Source organism: Lygodium microphyllum, chromosome 7 (genome assembly GCF_053477565.2).
Source record: "Lygodium microphyllum isolate KBCC chromosome 7, Lygodium_microphyllum_v1.1.10, whole genome shotgun sequence".
Classification (NCBI taxonomy): domain Eukaryota; kingdom Viridiplantae; phylum Streptophyta; class Polypodiopsida; order Schizaeales; family Lygodiaceae; genus Lygodium; species Lygodium microphyllum.
Genome location: NC_141141.1, coordinates 137,064,063 through 137,088,520, shown reverse-complemented (window position 1 = coordinate 137,088,520; position 24,458 = coordinate 137,064,063). Strand labels below are relative to the sequence as shown.

The window sequence follows — 24,458 nt, the reverse complement described above, 5'->3', positions numbered from 1 at the left end:
TCGAGGAGAGAGAATGCAAAACATACCAATGAATGACCACTATATGTTGAACTTTGACTAGTTCTCGGAGTACGTCCATTTTTTGGAGGTACTCCACCAACTCCAAAAGTTTTGACACTAAGGTTACGTGTGGTTAAGTAAACCATCTCCACATCTCTACACTTGCCAGTGTATGTCCTAGTTGTGGACTTTGTTACACGTTTGATAGTTGAACTATGAAAGGCCTATCCAATTCAGGTGGGAAGGTTTAAGCTTCCTAAAACCCTAGATAGATTCTTCAGACAGGCAGTGAGATAGAAAGAAAGAGCTTCGAGCCTTGTTAATGGAAGCGGTAGCGCGCTCGTGAAACAGGTGCTGATGGCGATGGCGCGGCAGATCAAGAGCAGCCTCTGGTCTCTTCACAGCTCGCACCTCCTCTCTTCTCCGACAGTACGACAGCTCCGGCTCCTCAAGTTCTCAGGAGGTAAGCCCTTCTCGAACTTGTGAACGTTCCCTCAGATTCTCCAAAAATCAAAACGATATGATTGCATCATGGACATTCAAGCTCTGCTTCAATGTGAGAGGGGGGATTGTCACCATATAGCCATGTTTTACTCCATAGTCTGTGCGCCTCAGCTGCCTCCAACGTGAGGTAGGACTATCATCGTCACAGCCGTGCATCATAGTTTAAGTGGTCTTTTGCGCCTCAGCTGCGAGAGGGAGAAATATCAACATCATGGTTACGTTTCACAGTTTAACTGGTTATATACGTCTTAGTTGCTTCAATGCAATAGGGGTGGCTATCAGCTCATCATAGGCGTTGATCGCAGATGCAAAACATGTGCAAATGGCAACATGCATTGCTTCATATCTGTTGCATCTCGTGTTTGTGCCCTCATTAGTTTCCCCTTGATCTGAAGCCGACAGTGACAATTTGAAGGTATACAGAAGTGAGCACAGCACTATATTTAATTGCATGAGTGGAATGGAAGTGGTTGTGGTGGAGATTGGCCAACCAGTAGTTTCATGCATGCTCATGCACAAGCTATTAACCTTAAGAATCCCATGTTTGGGTCTGACATTGTATTTGCTGATATGCACTGGTGAAATCACAACGACAAGTTGACATCAAACATCCAACTCATAGCAAAAAGTTGTTCTACACTAGCTAAAGTTAAGAAATGCTGCAGCAAAATGCATGTGTGTGCCCTGCATATCAAGACTAGAATAGTTATTGCACTAGTATCATGTTAGAATGCACATGGAAGTACTAGGAAAAGTAGAAAGAGATAAAAGCCCAAACAAGACTGTATAGTTGGTCAAGTTACGCAAAGACAAGTGCATGAGGTGTGGTACACATTAGTTATAAGGATGAAGGATTGGAAGGATGCTAGGCTTAAGTGTGAAGAAGATGAGTTATCATAATGAATTTTGGTAGGTGGGCTGAGAATTGGCAAAAGACGTGAGTTTAGAATGACAACCAAAATCAAAAGTATACCAGATAGATGAAGCTCAAAATATGACCTATATATGCATTGCTATTGATAGCCCCATTGATGTGGTGTAGTGTTCACAAGTTCACAAGAAAGAGATGATTGATACATAGTTATACACAGATCTTTTGGGTATAAGTTATATATACATGTGTATATTGGACATATATATAAAGACATATGGATCACTTGTCTCTTGTGATATTTTATATTGATAGATAAAATTAGATAAAATCATATAGGAAAAAATCCATAAATATTAGAAGAAGAAAAATAAGTAAAAATGTGTATATTAAAAAACTCATTTTATGACATTGTTGTGTGCAATATTGCCATATGTTTTGAAACTAGCTAGTCGTCCATTTGCCAAAGATGTGTAAATATATTTGCGTTAGTAACAAAATTTGGCTAGATCAATGACTTTAAAATGACATACAAACATGTTTTTTAGATTCGTAAAATGGGGTGGTTATAAAAATCTAGTGATTATTGGGCTACAAACAATAATATTATAATTTATTAAGGGAAGTGATCTTTAGACATAAAAATGATAATAAACTATATCATCTAATAATACACAAAATATAGCTTGAATGTTTTTTTTTGGTAACAAAAAAACATACGAAAAAAAATAAAGCCATCTTTTAATGGCTAGTTTATATCTACTAGTTATTCTTGGTAGAATTAATGGCATATGCTTAGACACAATAACTAAGCATACATACAAGGGGAGTATGGGTATATAAAGACAAGATAGCTAAAATGTTACCTTGACTTAGACTCATGAAATCATGGAATAAAAGTATAAATTCATCCTAAGCAAGTAGAATTTTTTTTAAAATTTCTTGTTTGGTAGATGCAATTGTATTGAAATGACGTTAAAAGGAGACTACTTGGATATAACAATGTCTTCAAGAGTAAATAATACAACTTGAGGGATAATATAAAGGTTAGTCCCTAATGAGAACCAAGCTCAAAACCTAGAATTAGACTTAGAAAGAGGCTTTTGAGAGCATATTTGCGATGCTTTTCTGTTTAGTCACACTGAGTCAATCTCACTTGTATGAATCATTTCCTTAATATAGAGATATAGAGATAATGCATTTTCTAAAAGAAAAAAGCTAATAGATGTCTAATCCACTTATATATATGTGTGTGTGTATATATGTATGTATGTATGTATATATGTATCCCAAACAACATAGTATGCTTAACAATTATTATGTTTCTTTGTTTTGGAGACCGAAGGTGTGTAATTCCGCTCAACTTTAGTTCTTAAGGAAACAATATCACTTAGTATACCACTAAAACAATTGATTTTTTTACAAGATGAGAATATATGAGAAAAAATTTGCATTTCTTGTTGTTTGATAAACAATAATATATCAATATGGCTATTTATTGTTTTTTGAAATAGAAAAAAAGCTTAAGAAGGAGGTATTGCAATGAATTTATATGCTTGTTGTGCTGTAAAACAATAGTGAAATAGAATTATAAGAGGAAATATGAAGCTATTTGATAATGGAGGATTAGAGGATAATGATGGAGATAGTGTTAGCAGAGTATTTGTCAGCTCATGTGTGAGTCTGAGCTTGATCTGGGCTGGGCATTTTTATTAGGTATTTTAGGTATTTTTCTGGTGTGGCATTTTATGCCAGTGGAGCATTTTATGCACCAGTCGGCCAACATTAAATGCTATCCGACCAGCATTATTGCTCCCCACTTTTTCAGCCTATTTATACTCAGTGGCTCCTCCTCAGTCAGTCACTTCATTTCACCATCTGCAGACTCTGTAGAGAGAGGAGCCAGTGCCAGTGCCCACGCAGCCAGTGACTCATTGTTGTATGCGACTGTCTCGTGTTCAGATATATAGATTCCATTTCCCGTGCATACATCTGAGCTCTCATCTGTATCGTGTTCTTTTCTTTTCTCTTTTTGTCTTGTGTTTCGGTAGTTTATTTCAGCACATGTTTATGCTTCCACCGCTGCTCCACTTTTGACATGGTATCTGTTTTCAGGATTTGTGTTTCTGCTGTGTTTTCTTGCTGATTTCAGGACTGTTTTGTACCCCTGCTGATCAGATGATTGCTGTCGCAGCCAGGCGACCTGTTTTGGGGTTGTTTTCAGCCTGCGTTTTTTGCAATTTTGCCATCGCCTGCTGCCTACGCACCCTCTGCTGCCTGCGTTTTTCATCAGCAGCTGCTGGCGACAGTTTTCTACCTGCTTTTCTCCAGTTTACAGCCTACGTTTTGCTGATTCAGCGTCTCTCATGGCTGGGTGACTATTACTTCAGGCCGTTTTCTCTGTTTTTGGCAGTTTTTGACTGATTTTTTGACTTTCTGCAACAGATTTTGTCTTCTATTGATCAGATTTTGGGTTATATTGCATGTGAACTCTCATTTTCTGCAGTCTGTGCTTGTGTTTTGGCTGTGTTTCCTCTCTAAATTCCATCTCTTCTCTACTTCTCTTCTTATCCTCTCCTTATGGCTCCTCCATACACTTCCACTGATGATAAGTTACATGGACCTGATTATCTCACATGGAGTGCTGTCATGAAAGCTTGGTTTATGCAAAAGCGGTTATGGTACATCGTCTGTGGAGCTACTCCTCGTCCTCTCCGTCCTTTTCCTCCTCTTCCTGAAGACTTTGATGAGGACAACCATGAGACATCCTTGAGATTACAGGGGCGGCTTCCGGCACATTATGGAGGTGAGGCTTATGTAGCTTCAGAGAGGGGTGACGGGAAGAAGAAGTCGAAGGCCCAGTGTTACCACTGTGGCAAGAAGGGACATTTGCGAAAGGACTGCAAGAAGTTAGCGGCTTCCAGGAAGAAGGAGCAGAAGACGAAGCGGGATGTTGACTCTACCGATGAGTCCTCTCCTTCATCAGACTCCGACTCCGCTCCTCCGACCAAGGTGAAGTCCAAGGTGCGGAAGGGCTCCTCTTCTTCGGATCGCGAGAAGGGCTTGGTGGCCCCTTCCTCAGCTGCTTTCTAGTGATGGTGATGAGGTCATCCCTCACGACTCTCGTGCCAGAGAGGGAGTGTGAGTGGGTGTTCAGATGGGGTAGCCGCGCCTCATCTATATTTTTATACAGGTGCACAGGTTCCAGAGAGGGACGTCCCTGACGCATCGACTTCAGTCTGGCGGAATCAAATCCTGGAGCTGGGATTGACATCTAGGTTCATGATGAGCTGGTTATCTGACAGAGAGCGGGAGGCTTTCGTCTGGAGCTCACATGAGGGGACACTTTGGCGGTCTGGCCAAAGGCGGGAATTCATGGTCACCTATGTTCAGAGGCATTTTTGACAGGATGGTCTTGTATGCTCCTGCGAGACATTGGTGATGGACACAGAGACATGCTATGATCTTCTCTATTTTCAAGTGTTTGGTACGATCGACATCGACATTAGGTTCTCTACGAGGCACCTTGGTGGTGGCTTGATCACCCACTGCTTGGGTATCCATGGTTCTACTTGGTGGTTCTATGTTTTATAGTTTCTGATCCCTATTCATTGTACTATTGTATGTATATGATCACTCATGATCTGAGAGAGGGTGTTAGCAGAGTATTTGTCAGCTCATGTGTGAGTCTGAGCTTGATCTGGGCTGGGCATTTTTATTAGGTATTTTAGGTATTTTTCTGGTGTGGCATTTTATGCCAGTGGAGCATTTTATGCACCAGTCGGCCAACATTAAATGCTGTTCGACCAGCATTATTGCTCCCCACTTTTTCAGCCTATTTATACTTAGTGGCTCCTCCTCAGTCAGTCACTTCATTTCACCATCTGCAGACTGTGTGGAGAGAGGAGCCAGTGCCAGTGCCCACGCAGCCAGTGACTCACTGTTGTATGCGACTGTCTCGTGTTCAGATATATGGATTCCATTTCCCGTGCATACATCTGAGTTCTCATCTGTATCGTGTTCTTTTCTTTTCTCTTTTTGTCTTGTGTTTCAGTAGTTTATTTCAGCACATGTTTATGCTTCCACCGCTGCTCCACTTTTGACAGATAGATGAGACTAAGTTCAGGCTATTTTTTAGTTGTTGCAAGAGAGTTTACAACCAAGAAAATCGATTTAGAATGAGGAAAAATGAGCTCTCTTTAGAGAAGAAATGGGAAAGCTAGTGTAAAAAGAAAAAATAGAGTAGCATAAGTTGCTAACTATATGTTATGAGATGCAATAAGTGGTAGGACACTTGAAAACTTTTGTGATAAGTGCCTTGATAGCTATCTCTTCTCGATGGTTTTCCTTTTTTGGGGTAGAAATTGTGAATAATAGAAATATTTCAGTTTAGTAAGCATTGCTAAGACTTGGAACTTACTATTTTTAGAATGTTATTCTTGCTTTTTAGAATTGGTATTTTTAGACCAATTTGAGAATTTTAAAATTTAGGGATCTCTTAAACTTGAGAGGTTTTCTAAAATTTACAGGTTTTCAATATGGGTGTCATATAAAAGCTCTTTATGAGTGCATTATAAAAACAATATTAAAATCTTGAGACAAGTTTTTTATGCAAAGATAGTGTGTTCTAAGCTTCTAGTCTACATATCTATACATAAATATTGTATAAACATTTTATAATTATATCATCTTGTTGATTGTAAATCTTCGTTATGACGGATCTAGCTTGTACTTTCAGACATTAATATATTTTGTATGCAAGTTTGACTTTGATATGCTTGAGTTCCAAACACAAGCGCAGCACGTTCAATTGAATCATATAGATGAAAGTGTGTTTTATTTTAAAAAAAATCCACATCTGAATTGTGATTATTAATCAGCGGCCATCTCTAATGTATTTTTTTTCTAATAATAGCAAAGGAAACAAATTTAATAAACAATTAAATCTACAAAATAATAGAAATGATATAAATTCTTTTTTTATTGTGCTATGATAGCTCTCTCACTTTTATGTAGTTGTTTTTAGTTGAAAAGCTTCTTCATATGGTTGGAGAATGTTTGGATGATTTTTCATAAGTTTTTGATCTATTCATTACGTATTTATTGTGGATAAAATTTTGAATTTTAGTAAGGATTTTTTCATCCTAAGGTCACTTTTTGTAGTTCAATCCTTGTGAAACAAAATTTGTTCAGGTTACAAGAGTTGATTTGTTGCTTTGACTTCTGAATGGTCTTTAATAATGGGTTTGTTTGATTTTGGTCACGTGTAAAGCTTTAGTAAACTTAAAAAAAAACATTGTGTAATTTTGAATGAGAAGGAAGAAACTCTATTTATTTTGTCAATTACTTTGAAGGGTTTAAAGTATCTATCGAAGAGCTTTAAAAAAGATGAATTTTGGTTAGAAGCTTATTTTAGCTTGCTTTTGTCAAATTTCAATAAGATATATTAACCAATTTGAAAAGCTAAATGTTTTCTTCGTTTATTTGCTTGCTTATTTTGTAGCTAATTGGTAGATGATAGTGACTTGAACTTAATCCATTGTTGTTTTTAAAATTGAAGCAAACCAATCTGTAGGAAAAATCTTATCTTCAGATCAAATGATTAAAGGAGGAATTACTTAACATGCATTATCTCATTTCGAGCTTTTTTAATGGACGAGTATATTGTATTGTTGTAAGCAAACTCTAACAATGGAAGATACTTCTTTCATTGTGATTTATGTTCACTAATGTAAGCTTTCACTTATATCCAAAAGAGTGCAATTCATTACCTTTGCTTAGTTGTGAATTTAAGAATGAAATGCATTAGATTTAGGCCTAGACTAATTTGTTAGTCACTAATGTCAATGGCGACATAGAAACTAGACATTAATTAATTAGTTAATGTCGGTCCAAGAATCAATAACTACTTAGATATACTTGAAAGTCAAAGTGGCTTAAACAATTCAATTATTAGTCGGTGAAATTAAATTTTTAGGCACTAAAATAATCACTAGATTATTTTTAAAATTAATATTTTAAAATATTAATTTAATAAGTTGAATAATGTTGAAAAATAAATTAGAAGACTATTACTTGGTAAAACTTGCTCATATAAGTGAAAAAACTTTTTTACTGCGAGAGAGAGAGAGAGAGAGAGAGAGAGAGAGAGAGAGAGAGAGAGAGAGAGAGAGAGAGATTAACGTCTACATAAGGCCAATGTGGCCTATGAGACAAAATCCAGAGTACATCTATGTCTAATGTCATCTCATTAGTAAGGTAAAGATAACATTACAAGTAAGTAGGTGGTCTATGAAACAATATTGAAAATTACTATATGATGGAACTATACTAGGGTTGAACCATGTGTAGTGTTGTTCCATCGATAGAAAAGAAAAGGAAAGAAAAGAAGAACCGGATTTGATAGAACCATGTATAAAAGTGTGGTGGAGACTATGGACTGTAGTTGATCTCACGATCTACACATGATCTCAGCTATGATGCGGTCCCTAGCTGCTTCACTAATATGCTTGGTGGTGAATCTTCGGTATCTCGTGATAATGACTCTAATTCGATTGTGGTGTGGTCTCCTCGGACGTGGTCTTGGTAGACGGGGTCATCGTGCTCGACGAAGGGAAATGGCTCTATCCAATGTGACTCCACGACGTGGCTTGTAAGGTGTCTGGCGGGGTGGCTTTGTCTCTATTAGGCTGGTAGTGTCAGAGACTATATGCTTCAGGAATTAAAGTGGTCTGGTATAGATCATAGTAACAGGGGATGCCCGTCCTAAGCCCCCAGGATGCTAGAATGCTGTCTTGAGATGGGATACTTATGCGGGATGTGTAGGTGAAATGAGGAATGTTCCTGTTTAGGAGTGTCACAAGGGGACGGTCGTTCCCTCCGTAAATGCTGAATGTCCATCAAGCGGAGACGAATCACACCCTTGGTCATGCAAGTTGTATCCATACCAGCGTACAAGTGGCGCAAATAAAATAAGGGCCCATTTATTGCGCGAGCCAAGATTGAAAGTGCAATTTTGTCCCAATGTGACGTCGGAGAAAAGAAGGGAGCTTCTAGATTGTGTGGTTGGACAAGAGGCTCTATTTCTATCGAGGCGTGTAAGAGTGGTTGTCAATCCAACTACACTTGCGGTAGCGGCAGTAGCAACAATAGTTGATAAGCCTAGAGCTTCATTTACAATAGCGAGTGTGGCATCCACACCGTATGGAGTCGCTGGTTTGAGTCCATATTCACCATCAGTGCCTTCATCTTGACCATTAGATGCCAGACTACTCTTGATGGAAGTTGGAACCCAATAAAAAAAGAGAAGACAGATTTTGCAGTGGCTTGTTTTTTCTACCACGACCATATTACCTTTCATATAGTCAGGTTTTGAGTCTTGACAAAATGATATACTTGAGTTTTTACTATTTACATTTTTTTTCCTTGAATAATATAATTTTTAAATTTATAACTTAGTTATAGCTTATATAATATAAATTTATAACTTATTCTAAAATCATGTCATCATGATAATTATTGTGTTTATTATTTTATGTCCCTAGGTCAAAGTACTTTAGAGCCATGTTGAAGAAGGTTGGAGAGTGTGGGTCTAACTATGTGTCCCTCTCTTTTGAGACTCACGCACTACCTTGCTCGATAAGGAAAAGCGTGTTGTGGAGCAAGCTATAGTAAACATAAAGAGAGATTGGGAGAAAAATGGTGTCATACTTATTGCTGATGGGTGGAGTGATATGAGAAAGAGATCTATCCATGGTATTGTAGCTTATTCTCGAGGGGAGATGTATTTTATGTCATCCCATGATGCTTCAAGGACTGGGAAGTTCGCAGATCAGCTTGCAACAAAGTGGATCTTTGCCATTGAGATTGTTGGGCCACATTTGGCGGTTGGTTTTGTGGTTGATGGTGAGTCCACAAATAGGGCAGCAGGTGCCAATATTTAGGGAGTATATAAGCATATCATATTTTCTTATTGCATGGCACATTGCTTGAATAACCTTTTGAATGATATTGGTGATTTATCATGGGTCCATCCTGTGATACATGATGCAAATCAAATGGTTACTTTTATTTTAAATCACCAATACCTTTGTTATGAGTTTACAAAAAGATTAAAAAAGATGTTCTTGAAGTATTCATACACACGGTTTGCCTACAACTTTTTAATGTTGGGACGCCTCAGAGAGTGGATGGGTGCAGTGAGAGTTGTTTGTCAGTGATGAGTTTAGTACTTTTTCATTGGCAGTCACTCCCGTGGGCATGATATGCAAAGAAAATGCAGAGAGCAATGAATTTTGGGATAATGTAAAAAAAATTAATGCAATGGTTGTGCCTATTGTACAATTGTTAAGACTCATTGATGGTATGCAGCCATATAGTATTGGCAAAGTGTACGAGGCAATGGATAGGATGATTGAAAAGTTAAAGGATTTAGTGCACGATGTTGAGTAATATGAGGAGATACATGATTTGTGTATTGAGAGGTGGAATGCCTATAGCTCACCTTTGCATTCAACTGCATTTGTTTTGGACCCTAAGTTTCAGGGTAAGGATCAAGAAAATGATACCGAGGTCAATCTCCGTTGGAGGCAAATTCTTAAGCGCATGGTGCGCGATGTTGACACTAGGTGCAAAATTAGAGATTAGCTTGCTTTCTATAGGAGAGCAAAAAACTCTTATGGCTGTGCGGATGCTCTACATGACCGATGCGGGGTTGGGGCATCTTTGTGGTGCGAGGATTTTGGATTAGATGGGCCAGAGTTGCAGAAGTTGGATGTTCGTATCTTAAGTCAAGCAGTGAGCTCCTCTTGCTTGGAGCAATTATGGAGCACCTACAATCATATTACTTCACTGAAGAGGAATCGCCTTGGAGTAGAAAAAGTAAATGTTTTGGTCTTTGTTAGTGCCAACTTGAGAATGCTTTGCAGAAGTGTTACATCACAGGCCGATCCATTTACCTAGTGGGAGATGGAGCAGGAGGAGCATACTCATTTTATGGAGACCATGTATAGCATTGGTAGGCTTTCCCATCCGCTGACAAGCATCATGTTTATAGTAGTCATAGGCATTCTTGTGAGGATCCGCCACCAATGTCCTACGAGCAAGGCCTTTTTGGCTATCGCTTCTCTCGCAAAGTGCCTTTGCAAGGCTCATCATGTCATGCTTTTACCACTGGTTCCAATCTTGTCTCCTGCAATACATCTTTGCAGTACTTTATTCTTACCTTTCTTATATAGGGCACCACCTAACAAGGTGTAGTGGGTTGATTCCAACAGAAGCTTTTTCTTCTCATTGCTAGAAATACCAGGAGGATACTATTGAGTAGCCAAGAGGTTGGCTATGTTTGCATACCATGGGGTTGCTCATTGTGCTTATTTCTTTTCACGTTCTTGAGTATTTATTTCCCTTCATCTTGCTTTTGTATCATGCTTAACATGTGTGTCTGTGCATCTATACACACATCTATGTGTATAGTAATGCTTCCACTATATCTATTTGCTTCACAGTGCTTAGACTTAAATAATCATAGGCAATTTGGCAGATTGGAATTATTGGATGCTTTTCCTTGTCATGTAAGCCTAATATTATTAAATCTTTCTTACAGCCAAAATGCTGAATGGAATTTCTGAAAGTCAATGGAAGTTTTGGAAAAGTTCAGATTGGTAGCAAGTTTGTGAATCAAACTTTTGCAAATCCAGCTTGCTTCCTGTTTAACCTCTAAGAATGTCAATAGTCTACATTCTTATGGTTGAGAGAGGAGAAATTTCATGTGCGAAATACATAATTAGACAATAGGGTATTTCACAATATCATTCAAAGGGAACATTGATTGGGTATGCAATAACCATGGGCACGTTAGGTGGAAACTGTTGATTCAGCCATTGCATTTTGCCTCAAAATATGTAGTATAAAGAATGACACACATTCAATCTTTTGTCATGCTCATCACAAAATAATAGAATGTAAGGGGATGATGTTTAATGTCTGTAGAGAATAATACAACTTTTAGGTTGCAAAGTTGTATGCATTATGATATGGTTGTCTTAAGCTAGTGTAACTCGTTCATCAGTTGGTGTTTTTATTGTTTGTATTTTGTACAGCATGATGAACCTGCATGTTGAGAAAATCTCCACTTGATAGAAAAATGCTGTGAAAAAGAGTATTTTTATGATGTCAGCACGTTTAGAGCTGTTGTGAGGGTTGAGATCATAGTACCCAGAAGTTTCGAAACAACAAAGTAGGTATGAGTTTCAAACAAGTTTCCTACATTGGTTTTTTAAAGAAATCTCAGAAAAACGTTTCTTACAATCATCTCAAAAAGTATGAGTCATAAGACTTGGATACATCAAACATTCAAAGCAATGATGAATGATCAAATTGCACTATATAAACCTCTAAATAATTTTAAATCTTAAAGGATAAAGGCATTGCCTGCCAGCTGTAAACTACATTGTGGTTTATGAAATGAAAGGTAAAAGATTTAATATGAAAAGTAAACGATTTAAAAGAGAACTCACAAACATCAAGTTTCAAACAAAGACGTGTGATAAAAGTGTCCAACAGGGACATATATAGTAAAAATACCAAACAGTGCCCATGAACATAGGCAAATATCCCATTATATTTATATTAACCACTAAAAACTTATCTTAATAAGTTAATCATGATTCATTCTCCTCATCCTCCACGTCCTCTATCTCTTCATGATCCTCATCCTTGCTCCCACTACTAGAGTTGGAACTTTGAAGGTTTTGAAAAGTTTTTGGTTCTGAAGGTTTTTTAACTCTTATCAAATAAGAAAGGGGCTTTGTATGAAATAGCTTTTTTGAAACATATCCTATGTTTCTTATCTTGGGAAATGAGTTTCAATTCAACTATGTCATTTGTATTTTAAATGAGTTTAATTCAACAGTGAAAAGTTTTGGTTGTTTCTTGGGCGATGGTGGCGATGGAGAATCTTTTCCCATTTTGGATCACTACAACAGGAAAGCTTTAGTAGTCACAAGCTAGTTGTAGATAGCCATTGTGAATAAACAATAGTAGCTGAGACTTGTATTGCAGTGTTCTAGGAACACCATATATTATATTTCTTTAGCCACCTACAATGCAAGCTGCTTTCTGAACAGCTGTTGGATATTAAATGTTCAGAAGGCCTTGTTGAAGTGCTATGATTTATGTAAGTGAAGGTGTTGGCTTGTGGCATGCAGAGGCAAGTCAAAGTGTTAAGAGATTGTATGGAGGAAATGCAATGCTGGAAGACTTGGGTACCTGTGATCAGACTTCAATGGAATCTAATGGGTATGAATATCTATACTTTTTCTAGCACATGTTCAGTTGGTCTCAAAACTTTGGTTACATGCAGTGCATGTGTTGGAGCTGTGTTATGTGATTAGTAACAAATTGGAGAAGTGAATTTCAAGATTTTAAACATTTGATTTTGTAGAAAGCTCACTGCATTGTGCTTAAAAAGGCCAGCAAAGACTCCAATTTGATGAAACCTGGCTAGCTGCATGATGTTTTAAACTTCTTGTCTGTTTCTGGACACCTTGCTGCAACTTTCTGCTCCTTCTCTGCCGTCCGTCGAGATGTCTTGTTGCCATATCTGTTAAGCATTACACGGTTTAGGATTTGGGCTGCAGGAGTTAAAATATCATGCCAGGTATGGCTAGATGATTTATGCTACTGTGTTTTCTTTCAGGATACATAAGACTGTAAAGGATGAAGAAAGGCCAAGTAATCTCATGGAGGGTATCAAGGAGGCTTTTAAATCTCGCTCGACCCCAGTTGTGGCGACCACAAAGAGTTCAGAAGCAGAACATAAGTCTTCCTCAGAAAGAACTGCCAAGCTGAGTGAGTTCATTCTTTCCAGGTTTAGAAACCATACTGCTACAAATGTAAAGAGCAACAGCTCGGTGAAGAACATGGGTTCATCATTATCAAGACCGAATATCTCATCAGACGAGAGCACCGATAAAAGAAGCTTGGAGCGCATAATTAACACGGGATCCTCACTATCAAAACCAAAAAGCTCATCAGGTGAAAGCACCGATTATAGAAGAAGCTGGGAGCATGTAATTGAATCCATACGTGAAATTTCTGGCCAAAAAAAGCAAGAGACGATGTCTTCAAAGAAGAAAGATGATTTTTCTGATCTAGATCTACCTGAAGCAGGTGCCAAATCTGTTGATGCAAAAAACTCAAATGACTTGAATATGCGTCCTGTAAGTAACCATGATCTTGTCTTATTTTTGTCTGCTGCTCATGTTTTAAGTCGTTCCAATCAATTCTTTTTTATTATCTTCTTGTTTTTATGTTTTCAGCTGCTTATGAATGCTTTTGGAAATCCACCAAACAACAAGGCAGCCTCTCATGTGTGGACACCACCTGGGGAAAAGAAGCCATTTATTCCACACTCAAGTCTGTTCGATGCAAATAACGCAAAAAGTAAAGTAGACATGACAGGGCAAGGCTCCACTTATCGAGAACAAAGTTCTCACAAAAGTGCGAATAGTATCAGTCAAACATCGGATGACATGGAGGAAAGTGCTACTATGAATGAGAACAGCCTTGATCAGCATAACCCGGGTTCAAGGATTGGCAGGCTGAAAGGCTACATGGTCTGCGTTCAGAATCTGCCTCCTGATAGTAATTTTCATCTTGTTAGAAATGCAGTTGCGACCTTTGGAGTTGTGACAGGCTCGACAAGGAGGTCAAGTCCTAATGGTCTGTGGTGTTGTTATGTGGCATTTCAGGTATAATATATGTCCAATGTTTTTGATGGTTTTATGCTTCTCATGGTTATAGCATTGATTTATTGTGCATTTCATGGTCTTTTCTGGGCACCGCATTTAGACAATTGGGCATCTATTTACACTGGCCAACCTGATCCTCTCAGGTCTCTTCCACCATTGCCTGTATAGGCTTCCATTCCTCCTATTCACATCATCATTGCATTGCCTGGCATCCTTGGAGAGAAGGAGATTGGAGGCACTGTAGCTATCATCTCGGTGCTGGCTACCCTGGTGGCGGCGCACTTTACTCTCGTGCTTTCAATTATGGATTCCATCATCTGTTCATGAGTTCTCTCCAAGTTCATTGCTCATTGTGTTGTGTTCGTGCCTTGAGTTTATTGCTTCTGCTTCTGTTGTGCACTCCCACATGGTATTGGACGTCTAGGTTGCTAGTTCTTGGTGTTTTTTCTGCTAGTGGTTGGGCTGATTGCAAGACTTTATAAGCTGCATTTTCATGCTGGATTGACTGGTTTGCTTTGGTGTGTCTGATCCTTGTGTTTGCATGGTGTTGGAGCTGCTGGTCTTTGTGTTTTTTATGTCTTTGCTCCTTGTTTACAGGTGAGTGATTGTTTTTGTGGCTGAGCACAGCCTTCACACTGTTTGCCTACTATGAGGGATGTGAGCCTCTTGAGCTAGTCCCTCACCCCATGGCGTCGAGTTCGTGTTGGATGCGTGTTTATAGTGCCAACCTCGCATGTGAAACTTGTCTCTCGCTTCTTTGGCGCCCTTGTAAATGCTTCCATGCCTTCATGCCATCATGCAATATAACTTTGGGCCCTCAAGAGAGGCCCTCGTTTTTTGAGCCCCTCTCACTTGTTGTATCCTCGTGTCGTGTTGTGTTACGCTTTTGCAAGCTTGTGGGCACGCCGAGTGGTGGGTAATACCCCATGAGGCAGGTTCCACGGGGCGGGTCACCCTTGTCCCAAGATGGACCCATGGCAGGTTCATCACACTTGGTATCAGAGCAAACTCCGTGGTGGGTGCACGTTGGCCCCCGGGAGCTAGAGCTTGGTCCAAGGAAAACGGCCCCTATGCTAAAGTCTAAAGCTGCAGTGCTGAAAGAAGAAATTGAACCGATATATGCCGAAAACAGGCAGCTCCTAGTAGATCACGTGACATTGGAATATAAAAGAAGGGAAATATGGCAAACCAAGAGGTGGATGTGCTCAAAGGTAGTGAAAAGCCCCTTGGGCGGGGTTGTTAGACCTGGACTGACACATTGATAAGGTTACTAGCTACCTCGCATGGAACCGAGCTGATTTGAAAAATGCGAATGCTAGAATTGAGGAATGTTGCAGCCACCTCATCGAAGTGATGATTCGGATACCTTGGATTATGAGAGCACCCTCAAGAGAGGGATTGCAAGAGACTATAGTGTGGAGATTGCGGCCAGCGCCATGCCAAGTCTAGCTAGCATCCCAAAAGGTGAACATGCTTCCTCCAACTCAAAAACATGCGACCATGTCGACCTCGACTTCCCACAAAGTGCAGCGTGCTGCCCGCCATCGCACTAAGCCGGATTTTAGCTCGAGTGACGATCTTTTCAATGACTACATAGGAGACTCTACGGAGTCAAGTGGAGATAAAGATGGGCCAAGTGCCCCAACTTTTTCCAAGAAGGCTGCAAGGGCCATGGCCATGTTACGGTGGGTTGACGCCCAAGCACAGATGAAGAAGCAAGTACGCATGGAGCAAGGTTCGAGCTTATGTGGAGGTGACCCCCAATTTGGCACGGAGCCAGGTTCGAACTCTTGTGACTACTCTTCTAGCAATGCTGCCCTCCCGCTGCAACCTTGTCGACAAGGCCGGACATGTGGTTATGACGTCCACGTTAAAACAACTCTTACCCATGATGCGGAGGGTGAACGAGTCTCCTTGAGCCGGGAGGGTAAACCAATGGCCTACCCCGATGCGATCACCCGAGAAGACTCCTTAAGCAGAGAGGATAAATGAATGGCCAACTCTCATGCCGAGACCTATGAAGACTCGTTGAGCCAGGAGGATAAACAAATGGCCACATTCCAAGATGAGACTCGTGAAGACTCCTTGCATCGGGAGAATAAAGAAACGGGCAACCCCCATGCCAATGAAGGATACCTAGCAAGCTCCTTGCCTCGGGAGGATAAACAAAAGACCACCCACCCTGAGCCCCCATCGAATATCACAAGGATAAATAACTCCTTGAGCTAGGAGTCTAAAGAAACGACCACCCCTGAGGCCATAAGACTTCAGAGTCGTGCAGAAGACTCACAGAGCCACGAGACTAAAGTAACGGCCACCTCCTATGCAAATGAAGGTTATCTAGCAATCTCCTTGTGCTGGTAGAATAAAGCAACGGCCCTTGCAGCAGTAGAAAGGACAGGAGCCAAGTTGAGCACCAAGAAGAGAAAGAAGATCGAAGCCTAGGTGAAATGAGATAACTCTAACTCCTTGTCTAGAGGTGAAGGATGAGACTGCCATGTCGACTCCCGAATCTCAATTTGAGTCTGTGATTAGGAGAAATCGGGTGACATTTGCTACGCAAGTGACCATCTACTCCTATGAGCGCGATGAGGAGATAACCCTTTGTGCTATATTGGCTGAATTAGAGGGGACCAAGCTCTCACACAGCAAAGTAGAGGCAACTGCTGGGGTGTCTCTTGTGTGGATTGATCATGGTGATTGGGTCTTTGTCAATGGATCCCAAGTGATTGAGTTACACGTCGATTGAGAGTCCGTGCTCACCATGAAGGTGAATTTCAAGGAGATTCCTTTGCCTAAAAGGCCTACTCATGCATTCAAGCCCATTCCAAACTCTAGACCAAAAGGATGCAATCTTCTTGGCAAGATCAAGGTAGTTGGCTGGCTACATGATTGTTGACCCGAGTTGGTTCCAAGGAGGCTCCACCCCCCAGGTCATTTACGATGGATGTAACTCAGCATGGAGCGAGACTTAGCTCGCGCATGCACCCCTCAGACAGATCTGGACATGACAAGGTCCCAACGAGATGTGGGCAAACTTGTGTTGGGGAACAATGCGAGTCCACACCTAATCTCCTCTGCCTTCATGTATAATGTGGCCGCTGAGGGCCAATTCAAAGTTGTCATGGTGCATGTTATAGCCTATGCCATGCAAGTTAGGCAGTTCGATGCCATGCATTTGACGGTCCTACTCGCATACTAGGCCTCAACCCGAGAGCTGGCCACCAAGGGCCCTAACATACATGTAGGCATAGCACGGAAAGATTTGCCTAAGTGTTGCCTACTGAACTCGTGTCTAATAATGGTGCATCTAGGTGACAGAGGCCCAATGGTTTTGACGACAAGGGAGATGACCCTTGCATTGCAGGCGTGGTGATTTGATGCAACCCGTCAAGTCGCCATGCTTTGCCCAAGTGCTCTAACTACCTAGTCCATGCAACATGAGCTTCCTCCTCACCTTTCGGTGTCCAGGTGTGCTCCCACGTGACGAAGGATGTTGCATGTGGAAACAATGGATCTCGTGCGACGTGCAAGGACATGCATCAGCACTGCGTGTTCCTTCGCGCATTCATGTTCTAGGTGCTCTTGTCCCTCAAAGGTCCAAGCGAGAGAAGAGGGATGGTGCAATGTGCTGGGATCGTGCCTTCCGCACAAGGAGACATGCCACCTTTGCTAGATGGCGGTATGGGCTATTCTTTAGAACAAAGCAAGCTAGTGCCAAAATGAAGATCTAGGCAAGTAAGGCCCAACTCTTTTCAAGATGAGGTGCGACCTCACATCACACCTCTTGGAAGATGAGGCATGCGGCTACCCCGTGGAGGTCAAATGCTACCTCACGCAGGTGGGGAGATGCGGCCACTTCAGTGTGGTCAAATGCTCTCTCCTACCTTGATTGCGGACTGACAGATTCGGCTAATCGAGGCCATTTTTCACAGGGTGCCTCATCATGGGCCCTTGCCTTCATGGCGTGGCATGTTTCCTGTTGAGCTTTCCATCTTGCCTCCAAGTCCAGTGCATGTTCTGCGCACTCGTACTACCAGGACCTTGTGTTGGGTAAAGTGTGTGTGACTTGTCTTAGCTAGGTTACCCTCCACTCAATGCTTGTAAATATGGTCAGAAGGTGGACGGATTGAAGTGCACAATAAAATCTATCTTACTAGTTAGTATGTTGGGGCCACTCCACACTTGTAATTGAGTCAGAGGGTGGTACCTTACTTGTAGTCTGAAAAGACGATGTTCCACACTTGTAATCGAGTCAATAGGCATGGCACCTAATGGGTAGACCTTGGCGAGCTTGATAGCGAGTCAACAAAGATCCTTGAAATTTTTAAGTCAAAGAGTCTAGTGGGTAGACTTGGCCGCCTTGATAGTGAGGCGTGTTAAGACGCTCGAATTTTGAACTCATACTGCTACACCCCTTGGGCAACTTGTTGGTTTTTGGGGACTTGACGAGGACGTCAAGTTTTTCAAGGGGGGGGGGGGGGGTGTACGAGGGATTTGAGCCCCTTGAGCTAGTCTCTCACCCACGATGTTGAGTTCATGTTGATAGTGCCAACCCTCGCCTATGAAACTTGTCCCTCACACCTTTGGCGCCCTTGTAAATGCTTCCTTACCTTCGTGTCATCATGCAATATAACTTTGAGCCTTTAAGAGGGGCGCTCGTTTTTTTAGCCCCTTTCACTTGTTGTATCCTCATGCCATGTTGTGTTACACTTCCGTGAGCCTGTGGGCACGCCGAGTGTAGAAGTGTGATGAACTCGGGGTCCGTCTTGGGGCAGGGGTGACCTGTCTCATGGAACCTACCTCATGGGGTATTATCCACCACTCCGCATGCCCATAGGCTTGCGGAAGTGTACACAACACGGCACGAGGATACAAGTGAGAGGGGCTTAAAAAACGAGGGCCCGTCTTAAGAGTCCGAAGTTATATTGCACGATCGCATGAAGGTAAGGAAGCATTTACAAGGGCGCCAAAGGTGCAAGGGTTGGCGCTATCAACATGCATTCCAACACGAACTCGACTTGTGGGTGAGGGACTAGCTCAAGAGGCTCACATCCCTCATATATATACCCCACCACCCCCCACAAAACCGCCCCCCCCCCCCCAAAGAACTCGATGTCCTCATCGAGTCCTCAAAAACCAACAAGTTGCCCAAGGGGTGGCAGTATGGGTTCAAAATTCGGGGGTCTTAACGTGCCTCACTATCAAGGCGGCGAGTGTCTACGCGCTAGACTCTTTGACTTCAGGCTGGCTACGGTCTACCCGCTAGGTGCCATGCCTATTGGCTCGATTGTAAGTGTGGAACATGGTCTTTTCAGACTACAAGTAAGGTACCACCCACTGACTCAATTACAAGTGTGGAGTGGCCTCAGCATACAGAAGATAGATTTTATTGTGCACTTCAATTCGTCCACCTGCTGACCATATTTACAAGAATAAAGTGGAGGGTAACCCTGCTAAGACAAGTCATGTGCACTTTGCCCTAGCACGAAGTCCTGGCAGCATGAGTGTGTAGAACATGCTAGTGGACTAGGAGGTGAGGCGGGAAGCTCAATGGGGAGCATGTCATGCCGTGAAGGCAAGGGCCCATGATGAGGCGCCTTGTGAAGGATGGCCTCGATTGGTCAGATTTGTCAATACGCGATTAAGGAGAGAGCATTTGACCACGCTGGAGTGGTCGCATCTCCCCACCTGCGTGAGGCAACATTGGAGCACTATGGGGTAGCCGCGTGCCTCATCTTCCAAGAGGTATGTTGTGAGATCGCACCTCATCTTGAAAAGAGTTGGGCTTTAGTTGCCCAGATCTTTAGTTCGGCACTTCGAGCTATTTTCTTGAAGAAGAGCCCATACTGCCATCTTGTGAAGGTGGCATGTCTCCTTGCGCAGAAGGCGCGATCCCAGCATGCCGCACCATTCGTCTTATTTCACTTGGACCTTTGAGGGACGAGAGCACTTGGAGGAGGAACATGCGATGTTGCACGTCGCCTTGCGCGTCACGAGAGATCCATTTCTCCTGCATTGAGCACCCTTCCTCCCGTGGAAGCAACTTGGACGCCGAAAGGTGAGGAGTGAGCTTCTCCTGCATGGATTCGGTAGTTGGAGCACCTGGCCAAAGCATGATGACTTGACGGGTCACATCAAATTGCCGCGCCTGCAATGCAAGGGTCATCTCCCTTGCCTTAAAAACCATTGGGCCTTTGTCACCTAGATACACAGTTATCAGACATGAGTTCGGTAGGCATCCCTTAGGCAGATCTTTCCATATTGTGCCTACATGTATGTTAGGGTCCTTGGTGGCCAGCTCTCGTGTTGAGGCACGGGGTGCAAGTAGGACTGTCAAATGTGTAGCATTGAATCGCTTGGCTTGCATGGCACATGCCATAACCTGTGCCGTGATAACTTTGAAGTGGCCCTCAACGGCCGCATTATACGTGAAGGCACAAGAGGGCTTGGCATGGCAAGAAATCCAAGGTTAATTAGTTTGGAGTGTTTGGATGCATAGCTTATGCACATGTACTGAAGAAGCTTTGTGATCCACGCGTGAAGAAAGTGTTTGTCAGTAGGGATGTGATATTTGCTGAAAATGCAACCTTTTTGCATGATCAGTTTGAAATGCCAGCCACCTTTGACTTGGTGATGTATTTGAAGGCCTCCTATCACTTTCCTTAGGGTTTGAGCATGCTGAAAATGTCTGGACAGATTTATTACAGCAAGCTATTGCTGCACCACATACTCCCAAACAGCAGGGATATTATGATGCTCTGCCCCAACAATGCACCATGCAATATAGCAAGAAAGGGCTGCTGTAAATGCAGCAAAAATAGTCACAAGGTGGCTGTTATAGACTCTCGAGGAGAGTAAAATGGATGCTCCCTTACCATAGCACACTAGTAGGGTTGCTAGATCACATCATGCAAGGGGAGCTCATTTGGCCGATTTTTAGGAAGTAGATTCTTATGAGCTCACTGTTAGATGATGATGAGCCTATTTCCTTGGAGGAAGCCTAGGAGGATGTACATTGGATGTGTTAGCAGAGTATTTGTCAGCTCATGTGTGAGTCTGAGCTTGATCTGGGCTGGACATTTTTATTAGGTATTTTAGGTATTTTTCTGGTGTGGCATTTTATGCCAGTGGGACATTTTATGCACCAGTCGGCCAGCATTAATGCTGTCCGACCAGCATTGTTGCTCCCCACTTTTTCAGCCTATTTATACTCAGTGGCTCCTCCTCAGTCAGTCACTTCATTTCACCATCTGCAGACTCTGTGGAGAGAGGAGCCAGTGCCAGTGCCCACGCAGCCAGTGACTCACTGTTGTATGCGACTGTCTCGTGTTCAGATATATGGATTCCATTTCCCGTGCATACATCTGAGTTCTCATCTGTATCGTGTTCTTTTCTTTTCTCTTTTTGTCTTGTGTTTCAGCAGTTTATTTCAGCACATGTTTATGCTTCCACCGCTGCTCCACTTCTGACAGGATGTAGGGCATGCATGAAGAATGAGATTCTATTGCCACCAATCATACATGGGATCTTGTTGAGTCGCCCCATGGCAAGAAAGCCATTGGAATCAAACGGGTCTATAAACTAAAGTGCAGGGTTGATGGTACTATAGACATGTACAAAACGCATTTGGTAGCCAGGGGATATGCGGAGAAAAAGGGCATTGATTATGAGGAGACATTTTGCTCCTACATCTTGTATGAGTATAGCTAGCTATGTTATTGCAATGGCTGCAAATTATGGATGTAAGGTACATCAGTTGGACATTAAGATGGCATTCTTGGATGGTAACCTACATGAGGATGTTTATATATCACAATCTCGAGGGTTTGTGGTGAAAGGCAAAGAGCACCTGGTTTGCAAGTTGCATAAAGCTCTTTATGGTTTGAAACAAGCTCCTCGTGCATGGTATGCTAAGATTGATGCTTTTTTGGCTAGCATTGGGTTCACAAATAGTCCAATTGCACCCACTCTGTATTCTAGTAATGAAGGGGGGGGGGGGGCCTTGTGGGTTATCATTCTACATGTAGATGATATGTTGCTCATTGGACCAAAAGAGCATAAAATTGCAGATTTCAAGGTTGAACTAAAACCATAGTAACATGGAATGGGGAACGGTATTCCAAATGTTTCTCCTAAGGTACAATATTACCCAAAAGGTTTGCAACCATGTTCTATCGGAAGAGATCGTGTAGATGACATGCATCTATCGATAGAGATACTTTTTTCTCCTTGTTGAGAGAGAGAGAGAGAGAGAGAGAGAGAGAGAGAGAGAGAGAGACCTGCGTCTTTGCCATGACTTTTGTAACTCTTTTGTTGTTTAGTACTTTATAAATATAACATCCATTACAAAAAAAAAAGAGAGAGAGATTAATTGGATTAGTTGAGCATCACAATTTAGCATGCTTACCAAATCTGATGGTTATGATGGGCTTCTGATTTTTCTGGTACACTGTTAAGTTTGCAGACAATATATATACCTCAATAATATCTTTCTAGGTGATGAGTTGCTTCTAGAGATTATACAGGTTTATAATTAGGGGGTTTTCACAGCATATTACTGTGCTTTGGATCAACAGGGAAAACTTGATCATAACTGCATCATATAAAGCAAAGATGACATTTTTGTAGTGTTTTAAAAACTTGATTTGCTCATACGTATTATGTATCTTTGTGTGACAACCACCTCCTTTTTTTTTTTGGTGTACAGAATGAAGAAAGCATGGTGGATGCCTTAACGGCACGATGGGTGCAGATTGGGGGCAAATCTTTCCCAATTGTTAGAGCAGACCAACCGGCAACCACTGTTGTTAGAATCAGCAAAGTCAGCCCAGAAACGACTGATAATCAAATTTTGTTTGCTTGTGAAAAGTTAGGAAGTGTTGATAGTATCCGAAGACGATGTACTTGTGTGTTCGATGTGTACTACAAACCCAGCGAGCTTCCAAATATTCCGAGTATATTGAATAGGTATGCGAAGTCTGAGAAAGGTCATATTTTCTGACTGTGTGTTCCAGATGGGCTTTGAAGTCTTTTTTCTGCTGTTAAGCTCTTTTTCTTTTCAAGGGTTCTTGGAAGTGGTTGGCTAACTTTCATATTTAATGCAGTCTGAATGAGGTGATCACAAACCACCGTAGATGGACAGCTTTACCTGCACCACTTCTTCACCCTCAGGAAAAGAAGAATTTCCTGGAAAAAAGAGATGGGCAGGAATGGCAAGTATCTCAAATGGTCCGTGTTCTCCAAAAAATTGAGTGGTCAATAGACAATGCATATATTGCATTTGAGGATTTGAAAGTACTGAATTCAATAGATGAGGGGTGCCCACATTATAAGTAGCTTTATTTGCTGCCCACCACCATCTGAATTTTATGCAGGCATGGACGTTATCTGTCTACTGGGCTTTTAGCCTGTATTTTCGGGTAATATGTTGATGGTTTGGAAATGTTCAAGCTTAGCCTTCTACTTGACTTTCAAGCAAGCTTCTATTGGGATCTTCTCTATTCTTGAACGGGACTTCTGTCTATGGAAAATTGTCTGCCCAGCCAAAAGTAGAAACGGGTCCTTGCCTTACATGTTTGGTTCTTCATTAGGGAGCTACTTACTCTGGCCCAGTTATTGACATCTGTGGATCAGAATGAACAGTTCAAGCTATGTCTGAAGGCTGGGAGGAATTCATATCAAGTTCGGTGGGCCCTGAGTAGATCTCTGTTTCCCGTCAATGGAAGCATTTTGTCCTTTCATGGTCGAGTCTACAAAATTCAGTTCCAGCTATGAGATTGCATTTTGTTTGGTTCTCTGATGCCTAGATCCACTCGTTACATAACTGTTGTGGTAAAGGCCAAATTGGCACCATATGATACCCGCATCCATGTAGTATGGGTCATGTGTTTTATCTAATATTTTGCCATCTTGTGGTGCTAACAGTTGTAAAGCTGACAAAGTTTGGAGTTCTGTTTTTTTGGTGAACTTTCTTCAATGTGTGTGATATGGGAAGTGAAGATGTGGGAAGTCATTAGGAAGTTATTCACCCTATTTGGTCTGGATCACAGTCACAACAGGTAGTTTTGACAATGCTTGTTTGCACCGTTTGCTAATGTAGCCTGCATGGATTTGTAGAGGGATGTGCGTAGAATAAATATATCATTCAGTCTTGAACAGTGAGTGCGCCCCTGAAGCTGTGTGTGGGGCAAACATGAAGCTACATATAACACGAGTGGGAATGAATTTTGGAATTTATTTCGGTGGTGGCCACCATTGTTTAAGTACTTGGTCGAATACAACTCTACTAGCTTCAAAGCAAAGGCCTATTCAAATTAATACAATTGTAT

The 24,458-nt window shown here is 41.6% G+C and overlaps 2 protein-coding genes across 4 annotated transcripts; both read left to right on the top strand.

The window, feature by feature from the left end:
• Positions 1–176: 176 nt before the first annotated feature.
• Positions 177–24,157, top strand: LOC148034008 (uncharacterized). 3 transcript variants are annotated; one of them, XM_087682024.1, is made up of 7 exons: positions 177–463; positions 12,583–12,673; positions 13,074–13,411; positions 13,547–13,596; positions 13,696–14,127; positions 22,838–23,097; positions 23,235–24,157. In XM_087682024.1, the coding sequence occupies exons 1-7, from the start codon at positions 358–360 to the stop codon at positions 23,464–23,466; spliced, it is 1,509 nt and encodes a 502-aa protein (XP_087538150.1). In that variant the 5' UTR covers positions 177–357; the 3' UTR covers positions 23,467–24,157. The 3 variants fall into 3 exon arrangements, with proteins under 3 accessions (XP_087538150.1, XP_087538151.1, XP_087538149.1); XM_087682025.1 differs by adding an exon at positions 11,476–11,616 and having other exon boundaries at positions 179–463; positions 13,074–13,596; XM_087682023.1 differs by having other exon boundaries at positions 179–463; positions 13,074–13,596.
• Positions 1,682–5,724, top strand: LOC148034009 (uncharacterized). The gene is made up of 2 exons (XM_087682412.1): positions 1,682–3,749; positions 3,882–5,724. The coding sequence occupies exon 2, from the start codon at positions 3,956–3,958 to the stop codon at positions 4,466–4,468; it is 513 nt and encodes a 170-aa protein (XP_087538538.1). The 5' UTR covers positions 1,682–3,749; positions 3,882–3,955; the 3' UTR covers positions 4,469–5,724.
• Positions 24,158–24,458: the final 301 nt, after the last annotated feature.